The sequence below is a fragment of the Gymnogyps californianus genome, chromosome 1 (assembly GCF_018139145.2).
Source record: "Gymnogyps californianus isolate 813 chromosome 1, ASM1813914v2, whole genome shotgun sequence".
NCBI classification, from domain to species: Eukaryota; Metazoa; Chordata; class Aves; order Accipitriformes; family Cathartidae; genus Gymnogyps; species Gymnogyps californianus.
This window is the reverse complement of record NC_059471.1, coordinates 185,452,443-185,467,981: the sequence shown is the minus strand read 5'-3', so window position 1 is coordinate 185,467,981 and position 15,539 is coordinate 185,452,443. Positions and strand designations below refer to the sequence as shown.

The 15,539-nt window shown below is 38.8% G+C and overlaps 1 protein-coding gene across 1 annotated transcript; it reads left to right on the top strand.

Moving 5' to 3' along the window:
• The first annotated feature begins 613 nt into the window (after nucleotides 1–613).
• Nucleotides 614–13,614, top strand: IRAK4 (interleukin 1 receptor associated kinase 4). The gene is made up of 12 exons (XM_050903498.1): nucleotides 614–648; nucleotides 932–1,101; nucleotides 1,993–2,138; nucleotides 2,460–2,657; nucleotides 3,480–3,640; nucleotides 4,332–4,396; nucleotides 4,705–4,819; nucleotides 6,913–7,022; nucleotides 9,572–9,755; nucleotides 10,608–10,670; nucleotides 13,079–13,237; nucleotides 13,332–13,614. The coding sequence occupies exons 2-12, from the start codon at nucleotides 941–943 to the stop codon at nucleotides 13,362–13,364; spliced, it is 1,395 nt and encodes a 464-aa protein (XP_050759455.1). The 5' UTR covers nucleotides 614–648; nucleotides 932–940; the 3' UTR covers nucleotides 13,365–13,614.
• Nucleotides 13,615–15,539: the final 1,925 nt, after the last annotated feature.

The window sequence follows — 15,539 nt, the reverse complement described above, 5'->3', positions numbered from 1 at the left end:
GAGAAAATAAAATATTAACTACTACAGAAAAGGCTGCTGAAAGGCAGGGAGGGAGGGAGAGAGGGAGGCAGGGAGGAAAGAAAGAAAGAAGGAAGGAAGGAAGGACGGACAGAAAGGAGGAAGGACAGAAAGAAGGAAGGAAGGAAGGGCCGCCGGCACCGCTCCGGTCCGGTCCCGATCGGCCGTTACGGGCCGGTTCAATGGCACGGCCACGCGCGCGCGCGCGCCCCCAGCCCTCGCGAGCCGCCGCCAGGCGCCTCGGCAGGGCCGCCAGGGGGCGCCACGACCCACCCTGTCCCCACGGGAGACGGAGCCCAAGGACGGTACCAACTTCTCCAGGCACGCGGGGAAAAAGAGCAAGCGACCCCCGCCCCTCCCCGGCCAGTCATGGGGCGCGCCGGAGGGGGCGGGGCATCTCCCGGGCAGCCTATGGGAAGGCCGCGTGGGAGGAGAGCGCTTCCGCTTTCTCCTCACCGAGACGCCGTCTCCGTCCCGGTGACGCCAGCGCCGTCAGGGATTGAGTCACTCCCTCTTAAAGGGGAAGTGATGCAGTGGGAACGCCTGACGTGAAGCAACGCGCGCGGGGCGGGGCGAGTCGTGGGCGCCGCCGCCAGGAAGCGACGGGGGCTGCCGGTGAGGTGAGGTGAGGTGAGGTGAGGTGAGGTGAGGTGAGGTGAGGTGGCTCCCGCCGCCGGTTGGGGGCGGGGGAGGGGGCGCTCGCCTACCGGGGGCGGTGGGAGCTGCGTCGCGGGGGGCGGCCCCGGGCGGGGCGGTCCGGGCCTCTCTGGGCTGGCGGAGCCGTGAGGACGGGGACGGGGGCTGCTGCTGTCGGGCAGGGCGCGAAGCAGCTGCGATGTCGGGTCTGACGCCTTACTGGCTTGCCACAACCCTGGCGAGCCTCCTCGGTAACGGCGCCGTTTGTGTTCCTTAGGAGCTGAAGATGAGCAAGCCCATCACGACGTCAACGTATGTCCGCTGCATTAGCTACGGGCTCATGAGGCAGCTGGCAGATTTCATCGATCCGCAAGAAGGGTGGAAGAAATTAGCAATTGATATAACCAATCCCTCTGGTGAAAGCAGATACAACCAAATGCATATAAGGTCCTATATAGAAGTCATGTAACTTAATCTTGTTTATTAACTGTTTAACATATATACCGTTGTCCGTCCCATACCATTGTCCGTCCCATACCGTTGTCCATCCCATTACTGTAACGTTGCAGTTTGTGTGCTGACAGGTACTTAAGAACTCATCTTACAGTATCATTTCCTTAGGGAACTGAAGGTAATTACTCTTAATTGTTCTGTAGTTCAGTTTTCAGATAAGCTATAGCCAAATAAAATTGACTAAGGAAACTAGAATTAATTAGAGCTATGGACATATGTATTTTTAGCAATACAGCATTGGCCGTGTAACTTCCTGTACCCTAGAGACTAGTAAACATTGACTTCATCGTGCATCTTTGCACAAGAACAGCCCAAGAGGCAACTGGACTGTAACTCCTAATTCACTGTTCCCAAGAAAATGTCCAATAAATGTGGGAGCCCAAGGCCTAAAAATAACAAGTTTAATTTAGAAGTAATGTCGTCAGTATTTTATGAACACCTTGTTGCTTGAAGGGCTTGTTGAATCCTTAAGCTATTTCAAAGGTTATGAGATTTTAAATACCCTAAGTATCATCTTGGGTTTCCAGTCTTTCTAGTGATGTTAGCATTAAATCTTCGTTTGTCTTTCTATAATAATAATAAATCAGTCAGAACAATGGATCTCCATTTCTGCTTAATGCCCATCTCAAAATATTCAAAATGAAGTGTGAATGCCAAATGGATGGAAAACACTTAAAGATTTGCGAATAATTGTACAGTTCAGTTCAGTATATTCAGAATTTTTTAAATTTTTTTTTTTGTCATTTACCTTTAATCTTTTTCCCTTCTTCATGGTTCTTGAGGTTACTTTTTTTTTTTAATGTTGGTCTTAATTTATCTTTTAAGGAGATTTGAGGCATTTGTACAAATGGGAAAGAGCCCCACATGTGAATTACTTTATGACTGGGGAACGACAAACTGTACAGTTGGTGATCTTGTGGATCTGCTGATTAGGAATCAATTCCTAGCACCAGCAAGCCTTTTACTTCCAGGTAACTGTTACTCTTGTACATTTTGTACTGTGCTCTCAGTTTCCTAAGATGCTGAAGAGCTTCGTGGTAACTTGAAAATCAGAAAGGATTAGGTCAAAGTAACCAAAAGTGGATATATTTTCCATTTTCCATTATTTGTAATAACAGTTTAAATAAGAGTTTCAAGTTTAAATAAGAGTCCTGCAGCTTACACATGGTGGCAGAATATAACCTTCTCATGACACTTACATGTCTCCTAATCTTAGTAAATACTGGCATTAATGTTACTTGGTTTTTCTGATTCCTGATGTCGTTAACACTTTTTCTAAATTCCATTTTCAGAAGCTGTAAGGATGGCACAAGAAGTTACATTACCTCTTTCTTCACAGGAAACGTTGCCTGTACATGAGAAACAACTGCCTATACAGGAAAAAGAAGTGGCATCTGTAAAGCCTGTTTTAGTTCAGAGTGTTGAGAAGCAACATTCAGCTCCTCCGTACTTAAGTCAAGAAAATAGCAGCTCACAGTCCAGTAACACAGGTAGGCACTTAGTTTGGTAGAATTAAGTACAATCTTTTTTGCTGATCTGTTCTTCACCCCACGTGAAATAAATCCTAGCAATGCATTAGAGTAATAACCTATGTTCCTGTCATTGTGCTTCTATGGGAAACGGCATCTTGCTTTTGCTGTTGTTCTGTGTGGCTGTGAATTTAGCTTGGGTAACAAGATGTCTGAATAGGAGGTGCACCTTGCCGATAAGCCGGCTACTGTGATGGAGAACTTGACTGTTAATTAAATTGCAGTTTATTTTGTGCTACACATAATCCTGTTGCCCTTTTTCAATACTGATTTTGTAGATTGTTTAGCATCTTGTGTTTTAAAGCTGGATTTTACATGTCACAAGTGACTAAGAATGTTGGGGAAAAGATGACTAAAGAAAGCATTCTAGGAAAGTATATGGTTGGTCTGTTCCTTCCTAAAGGTCCATTTTTGGGTTGCTGTTAGAAACATGATGTGATCTAGATATATTTTTACATCTGACGCAGTGTGGTGCTTTCTGTGATCTGCTGCACATTTAATTCCTATTACCTGTATTACGAGTAGTAACAAAAAATACAATCAGAAGGCTGCTACAGTGCTAGTTGTGAAGAAAATCATGCATGGCTAATTATATATATTTATCTGCATTTCATTTTTTTTTCCCTGGTATCTTCATCACAAAGTTGGAAGTAAGGCTCCTCTATGTCAGGATTTGCATGGTAGGAAGTTTTTGGTTTAATAGAACTGAAGTAGAGAATCTATTCAATACACTTGTTCTTAAGTGAAAACATAGTTGTGCTAAATGGCAAATATGTCTTTCAGATTTCCATAATTTTTGGTTTCATGACTTGGAAAGTGTTACAAATAATTTTGATGCACGACCAGAATCAGCTGGAGGTAATAAACTGGGAGAAGGTGGCTTTGGCATTGTGTTCAAAGGTTACATCAATGGCAGAAATGTGGCTGTCAAGAAGCTCGTTGCTGTGAGTTGTCCTGGGCATTTTTCTTTTTAATGACTGTGTACTTTGTAGTATAGACTTGTTTATCTGTGGAAAGTGTTGAATGATACACTTCAAAAAGTGTCACCATGTTAAACATTAGTTGGGTTGAGAACCTTATCCTGTAGTGCCATGAGTGGTGTGAGTCGGCACAGTCACCAGAGATGAAATCTTGCCCTTTCTGTAGCTCTGCTTTGAGTGGCTCAGGCAAGTTGTCTGGAAGAGGAGAGTGCTCCCCCAGTTCCCCTCTCTCCCCTGCACACAAGAAGTGGCAGAAGGGAAGGGGTGCTAGGGAGGTTTCCCTTTCAGAATCAGATGAGTGATTCACAAGCTAAATAGGTATTGCCACAGAATTTTAGTCTTCATAACCAATGGTTTGTGTGAATAATTAATTTTGTAACAAGTAAGTGCTATTAGTGCGTAGCTGCAGTGAAATAAAATGGGTAAGTTGGTGACTGTGCTGAAACTGGATCCATTTGTCCAATAATATTGTGTTCCAAGGAATTAAAAATCATGTTCTGATACTTTGAGTTGAGTAAAAAAAATATTGTAAACAGTGAAGTAGTTGTTACATGTAACTAATATAAAGGAAGGCTTACAGTTCCAATTTTTTTAATGAACAACAGTGCATTTTAATATGGCCAGCAATATTAACATCAAATACTTCCTTTTGTAGATGGTTGATGTTAGTGTTCAGGACTTGAAACAGCAATTTGATCAAGAAATAAAAATGATGGCAAAGTGAGTACAGTGTTGTACGATGTCATTATAGCCTTTTTATGGGAATCTAAGTTGGCAGATAACACATGAGCTAGTGTGATCCCTTATTGTTGTCCTTCTAGCATAACTTAACTATTTTCATGTTAAGTGAGAATGTTTCATATACAACATGACTGTGTTTTGTTCATTTTAAAGCATCACTGCAGAAACCTGGCTATGTGCAGTAGGGCTGAAACAAGTAATTGGGGATCAAGTTCTCCCTGCCTTGTATTTTCCTCAAATGTTGGGAGTCTTTCAGAGCATATACGAATAGAATTTTTTTGCTGTAGGTGTCAGCATGAGAATCTAGTAGAATTACTTGGTTTCTCAAGTGATGGTGCTCAGCCATGTCTGGTGTACGAATACATGCCCAACGGTTCATTGCTTGACAGACTTGCTTGTCTGGTAAGTAAAATCTTTTCTAGCTTCCAGTTGTCTTACTTTGCTGAAGTACAGATATCTATGAAATATCTTTGAAACAGTACTGAACTGTAATGGCCAAACGATGTTTTACTACTTACTTCTGTGTTCTAGAAAACAAATATGATAACAAGTATTCTTCCAATAATGTTTTATACAAATGTTTTAGACACATTAAAGTCAAGGCAGGCTGACAATACAATGTCATGTACCAGTACCTGAAGTGGCACAGGAGCTTGGCCTTGCTATGCCTGCATGGAGCGGAGCAGAGGGTGCTGCAGTATTGTTTCTGGTTCTGACATTGGCATGTTCTCTGCTAGTTCTTGAGATTCTGCATTGTGAAATTGCCCTTTGTTCGTTGTCCTTGTGATAGTGGTTATAACACAATGTTCATAGTCTGCGTGTCTCTTTCTGAAGTGCCTAAATAAATGGGAAATACTTTTTTTTTTTTAATTAGTATTTTGTTTAAATGCAATGCTTTCTGCTGATTTAATCAAATGATCTCTCTTGTAGCCTTGGCCTGTAATAAATAAGTTGCTTTGTTTTTGGTGAGGCAACTCTGTGTATGAAGGACAAACAGTTGCTTGTTAGAGTGATACCAACAGTAAGCCAGACTTAACCTAGTAGATGAGTGTCCATGTTAGTTTGTTGAAGGAGTTCAAAAATCTGCTTTATACTAAGCAAATGCAGCTTCTGAGGTTGTAATCTGGTGAACATTTTAAACTGGTGCTACTTCAACCCCCATGCCCCCAGACCTAAAAAATGTCATTTTGCTTTTTTCTGCACTGATCTTCCTGTTGTACTGGCTCAAGCATTTAGCAGTTGGAGAAAGAGCTGGATTAGGGAACTGATCAGGCTGAAAAAATACTCAGTGAAAAAAATCTTTAATTTTCACCTGGAGACATTTGCAGCCTTCCAGAGGAAGCACTTCTGCCCCGACAGGAAAGAAGTGGTGTTAGGATGAGAATGAGTAGCAGTGGTTGGGGAAAGGACTAGGTATGTTTGGTAGCACTGCTGTCTTGGGTTGGTTTGGTTGATTTGCTTGCACACACTTCTACATTTGCAATTTTTTTTTTTTTTTTTTAAACTGAGTCAGTGCAGAAGAGAGACTAAGTTTTACTTAAGGCAGTGCAAGTTTATCTGTAGAAATGAACAATGCTTGACAAGGATGTATATGAAAATGTTCATCCATGTAACTTTGGCCATTATCATCAAGTGACCTTAAAAGATTGGTGGTAATTGAAAGCTAAAGTAGAAATAACTGAGGCCTTTGCAAGGAAGAGGCAAACTTTTGATATAAAGCATAAAGAATCTAAATCAGAATCTGTAAATCAGAAAGAATCTTCTGATAAAGTCGAATAGATGAGGAATGTACATACTGAATGCATGTTCTTGCTGATAACTTCATTTTGTGACTTCACTGGATGTGTTTGAGGCACAGGTCTTGCTTATGTCATTTCCTCCTTGTCTGGGCTTTGAGGGGCAGGTGAGGGAGGTGGTAGAATGATCAGATAGTGTAATCCTCTTCCCTTGGCCACTGACAAGATTAAGAAGTGGTTTTCAGATGTAGGTTTCCTCACTTTTAAGGTCCAGTTAGTAACATGAATTGAGCTAAACTGTTGAGAAGTGGTAAATCCAAAACCACTGGAAGATTGACTTCTCATTGTTAGTAAAAACTGTTGATTGCTTTGAATGATTTGCTTTGGGTTAAAAGGCTCTGGTATTGGTGTGGATACAAAGTGGAAGATGTGGTAGATACAGGTAGTTCTTTGCAGTGCAGCTGGCCTTGTAGGGTCAGAGTCGAATATTACCAAGAACACTTTTTGCAACGGTGAATTAATCTAAGGCAAAATGCAGGGGAAAGAACTGAATGTGACAAATGCATGTATTTCTGCCCACATAGAGTAAGAAATGTATGCTATTGGTCTTTTTAATGATTTACTTGAAAACCACAAAACATAGCAAGAAGTTGGTTTTGGATTGTGGGGTTTTTGTATGTTTTGTTTTGTTTTATGTGAGCATATATATATATATTAGATTTTCACCTTTCTACTTGCCTTTCTCCCTTCTTATTCAAGGATGACACCCCACCACTTTCTTGGAATACAAGATGTAAAATTGTTCAAGGTACAGCAAATGGCATCAACTTTTTGCATGAAAATAATCATATTCACAGAGATATTAAAAGGTAAAAGCTGCTGACTATCGCTGTCTGCATTTTCCCTTTTTCCTTTTTCTTTTTCTTCTTCCCCCTGTTAAAGTCATCTTAGAGAGAACAAACTGCAAGAAGCATTGCTTCAGTCAAGGGCACAGTCTTTTCTGCAAGTGACATCCATCACCATAGTCTTGTCTGTGCCACAAGGACATGACCAGTACAGACCTCTAAAGATAATTATGAGGCTATTGTAATCTGTTACTATCAAATAGTTATGCGAGTACTGCGAGGACACCCAGAAGTTCTGTTCTTTCACAACTGCTGCTAATGAAAAAGCTGCTGTTAGAGAACATAATGACTTTTAAATGGGGAATTTTTCAGATGAAAACCCACCTTTTTTCTTTTTTTACTTTTTCCTAGAACATTTCTTCAGGGTGTCTCCTTTGATTTACTGCTATTTATTATGAAGACAATAGAATTACTTCAGTCAGGTTTTTGAAGTTCAGGGTTCTTCAACGATAATGTATGTTCACTTGTTTGTTATACTAGAAATTTTTCCAGGGATGTCAGAGCTCAGAAAAGGTGGGGGTTTTGTTGTAGAGTTTGGTTTTTTTTTCTGGTTTGTTTTTTTTCCCCCCCCCCCCTTCCTTGCTACAGTTTGTTGTGTTGGTTTTTTTAAATACCAGAGCAGTCCAAATCTTTGGAGAAAAGCCCCAGATGCCTTACTCCTTCTGTGGGTTAAGAAGGAGCAACCGACTGATTGGGTGTCATGGATGAATGTTTCAATAGCTTTTTGGCTTCTGGCAACTCTGCTACATGTAGGTCACTTTGGTTTTGTGACCTTCCAGGTTGTGAGGAACAAGCTTTTGCTTCAGCTGCCTCATAAAATGTGCTTGGTGCTTTGACAACTTACGTTTCTTCTTTCTTCCCTGCTTAAGCCTCTGGACAAGTGTAATGACTGGAAGGGACGCATTTTTTTACCTTATGCTACTCTACCCTTCTAACTGCTGTGAGTTGATCATATTACAGGATTGGGTTGGGTTTGGTTTGGTTTTTTCTTTTGTTTGGATTTCATTTTGCAACCTCTTGCACTTGCAGTGTGAATAGTTCAATAAATTTGGTTGGTGGTATTAATAGTGCTGACCACTCCCAGATAAAACTTAGATGAAGAGACATCTAAGAATGTTTACTTCAGTCTTCATTTTGCTGTGACATGTGGAGACAATTCATAACCACACAGGCACTAGAACAGCTTCTCTATAGGCTAGAGGGGACATGATTGAATCGATGTTCTCAGAGTTGTCCGTAGTTTTTTGGCTTGGTTATGACCAGGAAATAGTTCATTTATCTCTTGAAGCTTGACAGTTGCAGTGAAACTTGCTTCTGTTGTGCACTTTGTGGTGTATCAAAAAAGTGACCACTCTTTGGGCTTGACTCAAGTTGCTAAGAAGCTCAGATTTATGAAGTTGTGATCCTGTTCTTCCTTCTTTTAGAAGTTGAGCTTTAAATACGAAACCAGTTGGTGGATGGTGCCTTGACTAGTGTTTGGCCTTTTGCAGTTATCTTATATTTAACACTATTTACAGCAGTTCTAATACCAAGTGATCTGTTGTAACTTACTGCTGTGTTAATGTCGTTGGGAAGGTTTGGTGAACAAGAAGGGCAGGTTAGAAATGCAAGTTTCTAGTAAGTGTTAGATGTTGCATCTGGCTATGTGGTTTTCTTCTGGTTCCATTAAGGGGGTCAGAAATGAGGAGGATTACGGAAATGTTAAGTATTTTAAAATGGTTCCAAGTGCTACAAGTTTAAAAAACAGTAGAAGATTTATGCTGTAATTCATCCCACTGAGTATTTTATGAAAACATTAAGGTCTTAGATCAGCTTCGTTCTTCAGGGTTTTTTTAAGGGAAATAAAAGCTGGAGATCAAGTGGAAACACAGCACATACATTATTCCAGCATTAGTAAGTTTTCTGTTTCTCTTCCAGGAGAAGAATAAGAGTATTAGTATTCATTTGGCATGTGAATGTGTAATGGATGACATAATACTAGATAATAGGTATAAAAACCTGCTTTTTTTAGTTCTGCGTAGAGATTTAGACAGTTAAGAATTGTACTGTGGTCCAGTACCAGTTGATCAGAGCTAAGTATTCTCTATTATCTTTCTTAAAGAGTATTCAGATCCAAAACATGGGTGTAACATAATTGGTCTCTTTATAAGAAATGTTTGTAGGATTTGGGGGTAGGAGGGGTGTTTGGTTTTTTCCTTTGTTTCTGCCCCTCCCCCCCCCCTTTTTTTTTTTAAATGAGTGCATGCATGCATGCACAAGAAAAAACATGGATGGATTCCTGGCAGCCAGTTCGTGATTTAATTAGAGCAATTAATTTTGAAATTGAGCAATTTCCAACAAAATTAACTCTTACCTTTTTTGTTATATGAATAATGAATAAATATCTTAGATTTCAAGAAACAGTCAAAATAGCAGTTTGCATTTGGTTATTAAAGTTATTAGTCTGTTATAAAACCTAATTACTGTACTGGTTTGGAAAATTCTCTTTTTTCTTTTCTCCCCGCCCCCCCCAGTGCAAATATCTTATTAACTGATACATATATGCCCAAAATTTCTGACTTTGGACTTGCAAGAGCATCTGTAACATTCACACAAACACTCATGACTGAAAGAATTGTTGGAACAGCAGCCTATATGGCGCCTGAAGCTCTGCGAGGAGAGATAACACCTAAGTCTGATATCTTCAGTTTTGGAGTAGTAAGTAGAATGTGGGAAGCAGTATATGACTTTTTTTTGTAAATGATAAAAGCATACAAAATCAAGAATATCTGAAATTAAATAATCCACTCTGATCTATCATTTCTCCTTGTCCCAATAGATGTGCTCTTAAGATAGTGCTTTTAAACTTTGATTGGTTTAAAATTGTTTGAATATGTTGATTAAAACATTGAATTTGCTAATGATTACAATAATTATGTTAAAATGTAAATTTGCATGTGAAAGACCAGAGTAAAATAACATTCCAAGTTCTAGCTAAATGTATGGAACATTGTTTCTTCTTGCATAGTACTGCACAAAAATGTAACTCAGGCTGGGAAAAAAAAATTTAAAGAAAATGTTCCAAAATTAAGTGTGTTTTACTATTTTTAAGCACCAAACGTAAGCTGTCCTTGTGGGATTTGCCTTAAAGCTGAGTACAAAAAAGACATGAGCTTAATATTTGGGAGAATAATGAATCCATTCTGAATAAATCCAAGACCCTAATTGCCATTGACCACTTCCTCCATGGCATTTAGTTTCATGGGGAGGTAGGCCAGATACTGTTTCTGAATACTTTCGAAATCCTTCCGTCTTGCTTTGAAGCAACACGGTGTAGGCTGAGAAAAACTTGCATTGAAATTCATAAGCCACACTACTAATAACAGTTAATGAAAATAAAGGTAGGAACAACAGCAACAACAATCGATTGTACAGAGAGCTATCTTGGACAAATACAAATCCTGTGAGCATTTATTTGAAAGACTGGGGGTCATACTCCTTTTTGCAAATGGTATATACGCTAAGGATTATTCTATGCTTCCTTTTCTCTTCTGATTTTTTTTCTCCTAGGTCTTACTAGAAATAATAACGGGTCTTCCTCCAGTAGATGAAAACCGGGAGCCACAGTTACTGGTATGTTCTTTTTGCTTTCTCCTCCCCTCCCCCTGCTCCAGGATCATTTTATATGAAGTCATGGTCAGTTGACAGGCTCTGAGACAGTCAAATTAGTCATCAATATACGTAGTTATGAAAACAGCTCTTGTGTCAATGTTTGTCTTAGAGGAGAGGCTGAAACTTTTATCTCTTGGCTGGTAGAAGATTGTTCAGTCCCCAAGGTCATCTCCTTCTGATCTGATACTATAATTCTCTTTGTTTTGGTACTGCTTCTTATTATCATATTATCTTCTTATCATTATGCTTTATCAGCATACTCCTGTTATACCTCGATACCCTGATAGTTCCTCATTCACCAGAACATTTTAAACTATTCATCTCAGTTGTTTCTTTACGGTTCTTTATACTTCTTACAATTCCTATATCAATTTTCATCTTCTTCAACTTTACTAATAATTTGCAAATACCTTGTGTTTTTAACCTGAGGGAAGTTTGAAATGTAAGGGCTTTTTTGCAGGGTGAGGGGTTGGTTGAATTTTGTTTTCTTTTTTACTATTCAATTAGTAATTCAGTCTGCTAATTAGGAAACTAATGTCTCAGCTCAGTCTCATGAATTAAAAATCTTACAAGGCTGTTCTTAATTTAGCCGTTCATTTAGCTTAAAATTAAATTCTGAACTACTTAATCCAAGGTTTTCCTAGAGTACTTTTTACATAAAGACTTACTTACTAAGTATGAAATAGCATTGAGGTTTGGATTGGTTTTGTTCCATACTGTTTGATAGCAGATCGCTTTCTTCCACAGCTTTAGGGATACCTGTGTACTATTATTAGATTTTTTTTTTTTTTTTCCCCCTCTAAGCTGTATCTTCTAGAGTGGCATAATACTTAATCCTGTTGAGCTCTGTAAAGACCTTGGAGGACTCTGTCCCTGTCAAATTGAATCTTGAGGTTTTGGGTTTTTTTTGAAGCAGGCTTTTTCAGAGTGTCATGGTTTAACCCCAGCCAGCAACTAAGCACCATGCAGCTGCTTGCTCACTCCCCCCACCCAGTGGGATGGGGGAGAAAGTCGGAAAAAAAAATTAGAACTCCTGGGTTAAGATAAACACACTTTAATAGGACAGAAAGGAAGAAAATTATAATAATGATAATAATAAAATGACAATACTACTACTAAAAGAATTAGAATATACAAAACAAGTGATGCACAATGCAATTGCTCACCACTCGTCAAACGATGCCCAGTTAGTTCCCGAGCAGTGATCTGCCCCTCCCAACCAGCTCCCCCAGTTTATATACTGGGCATGACGTCATAGGGTATGGAATATTCCTCGGGCCAGTTTGGGTCAGCTGTCCTGGCAGTGTCCCCTCCCAGCTTCTTGTGCCCCTCCAGCCTTCTTGCTGGCTGGGCACGAGAAGCTGAAAAGTCCTTGACTTAGTGTAAACACTACTTAGCAACAACTAAAAACATCAGTGTGTTACCAACATTATTCTCATACTAAATCCAAAACACTGCGCTATACCAGCTACCAGGAAGAAAATTACCTCTATCCCAGCCGAAACCAGGACACAGAGATAGGATCTAAAAAAGAATATGAAGTATGATTTGACTGGTACAGTTTATCTTTTGTAATGTACTTTTGGGAGCATATAAAGAATGGTCAGCGCAAGATAATGTGGCATCCTTAGCTTTGAAAATTTTGGGGTAGTTGAAAGTTAGTCAGCAATTTCACACTGACCCATAGAGGAAGGCAGAAGACCTGCCTCTACTCACTGACTTTTATTTCTTACTTCATTTACCATGCTGACTTGTCTTAGGTATTCCTCTAACAGTATCTGTGATTACCGATAACACATTTCTAGTGTGTTGAAGCTGGAGAGCTTTGGACTAAAACAGTCAGATTTAAAAATTGATTTCAGACTAGAAGTTTCTTTAGAACAGATATAGCAGCCACTGAGACTGGTGACAGAAGGCATTAGTTTACAGAAACAGGCTTTATAAAGTTGACGAAAAAAGAAATTATTCACACTTAAGCTTGCATATTTGTGGGTTATTAAGTAAACAGATATTTTATGTTGATGATGATGCTTCTCTTAAAAAAGAGACAATACTAGGAAACTGAGCCTTGAACTGGGAGAAAGTTAAAGCTGTATGATGCAGCGTAAAGAAAATTGCTTTAAGATTTTGTGTTAACTCAATTAGAAACAATACATAATAAAAATGTATAGTCCGTTTACAGTCTCATACGCTTTTTTCTGGAGATATTGATAAATAATTGTGCTGCTGAACCATTGTCATCATTCTTTGTCTAGAAAAGTGGTTGAGAAAAGAACACTCAAAAGCAAGTTTTCAAAGTGTTAGTGTGGAATACATAATGTTCAGATGCTTACAATGTTATCTGCTCATTGGTTCAAACTCTCTTGTAGTTAAGTATCAAAGATGAAATTGAGGATGAGGAAGCAACTATTGAGGATTATGTTGATGAAAAGATGAGTGACTGGGATGCACCTTCAGTTCATAAAATGTATTCAATTGCTGATCAGTGTCTGAATGAGAAAAAAAACAGAAGGCCAGACATCAAGATGGTATGTAGTCTTTCAGATAAAAGGCTTGTTTTGTCTGTGTGTCTGTATGCGTGTGGTTACAGTATCATTTATATTTCTGTCTGTTCTCTTGCAGGTCCAACAGCATCTACAAGAGATAAAAACTTGATACGTGTTTCTTCTGATACACAAATGTTTTTGTCATGGAGTAGACACCAGTAGCAAATATTTTATTAGTATTTAGTGCGACATTATCAGCTTTTCTGCTTTCCAGAACTTTCTGGTCTGCATATAAGGTGTGCTGTTGGCCTGTCACTGTTGTGCTGTTTTTGTTAACTGAGCAGCCTTTTCACACATCCTTAGCCACTGGGCCCTCAACATGAGAACTTTTTTTGTATTAATAAATTGCGGTGCTGGTACATCTTCTCCACAGCTTTTTAAATGCATTTCCATATTAGAATCCATTTGATGCTTTTGATTTCCAAGTATCAAGTATGTCTGCTGCAAAGGCATATGACAGTAACAGAGTAGAATGGTTTTTCTGCAAATGGCTTTCTTGATCAGGTGTACTAGACCTTGTTCTATTGAAGACAAAAACATTTAATAGATACAAATGGCACTTATGTTGTCTTTTCGGGAAAAGACAATAGTAGTACCCATTTAAAACAAACTTTAGCATTGTAACTTGAGAGTTCATATCAGTGTGAATGGACTGGTGGTTGCGAATGTGACTTTTTCAAAAAGTCTTCTCGGGAGTAGTTTTAGTCAAATAAATGCTGCAAGACATATTCTAGGTTGCTTTTTGGTTGCAAAGATTCACAAGCAAAATAATTATCTTGCAGTGCAACTGCAAAAACACATACAGCTTTCTTCCAGTGAACTCTGTATGATGAAAAACCATTTAATTTTTGTTCATAGGAAGACTCTTATCTACTTTGAGTCTTTTACACTTCAGGAGAAGATTCCATATGGATTATAAATACAGATGGTTTATTTTTTTTAAAGGTGCCAGAATAATAATTTTGTTGAGACCAACTCTGCATTTTCCTTAGTCAAATAATTAAGCTCTTTTTAAAAAATATATGTATGTATATTAATAACTAAATATTAAAATAAGGTTTTAAAAAAGCAACATGGAAAGCTTTCTAAAATAGAACCATTGACAGATCAAAGCAGACTAAAAATGGAATGAAAGTGCCTAGTACGATTCCAGATACTTTGAACTAAGTAGGTATGAAAATACCACCATTGTAAATGAAAGAGGTTATTTCCATGTGAGCCTTTTTTGCACCTCATGAACTTTTTCTTGACAGCTTAGGGATAGCAAAATAGTCTGGCTTACAGCTAAATTTGAAATTCTATGATTATCAAAGAAAAAGCAAACAATGAGAAATGATCTGACTGCATTCAGGGATATATATATCTTTGTAGAAAGCATGTGATTTCTAACACTTGTATTTATATCAGTAGAACTGTGGCTATTAACTCATTCTGTATTGCCTTTTCAAACTGACAGTTTAATTTAGAAAAAGGTGTCCACCTAAACAGCTTCTAGTTTTATTGAGCATAAATTGTTAGAAGCTGTTAACATAAATAAAAACTCTGCATTATCATTGCAGATGATTATTTCTGCTATTAAAACTTTGACTCTTGGAAACAACAGTCATTTTACGTTGCTTGCGTTTCTGGTAATGACATGCTAACCTCAGTGCACGGAATAAAGCTGTACAGCTCTGACCCTGGGCTTGTGGAGAAAAAAGCTGCTATAAAGCTAAATCAGAATAAAATCTGCTGAAGCCGTTCTTCAGTTTTAAACATCTCCAGCTGTTACGTGAAGGTTTCTTATTAGATCACATCTGCTTTTTACTATTTGCTGGAGCTAGAATACAGCTGTAGTGTTGTCCTGAAGTGTGTTTGCTGTGGTAACTCTCCAGTCAGCGCTGTTCACCTCTGGTGCAGTAGAACAATTTTGTTTATGCACCAGCTGTGATGTTCCAAGTATTAGGAGAATCTGAGCTACAAGCACATGAGTTCCTGTTCTTCTGTCATAGCAGACCATGACTATTTGCAGTGCTGCTGTCAGTACCTAAGTTTTGGCAGTAGTTTTCCCTCACTCACTGAAAATGAAGCAGAAGGTTAGCCACAATTTCATAAAAGAAAAAAATAATTTTTGAACTTATTTAATATTATTCTAGTGAGGAATGAAAATGTGAGGTGTTAGGTAATTAGGTAAAGCTAGCTAACTTATGTGGGAATTTTTTTTTTATTATTATTTTTTTTAAATACACAGGGTGCAAGGAGAAGGAACTTCCCCTTTCCCCCCCCAAGATTTTTTCCGAGATCT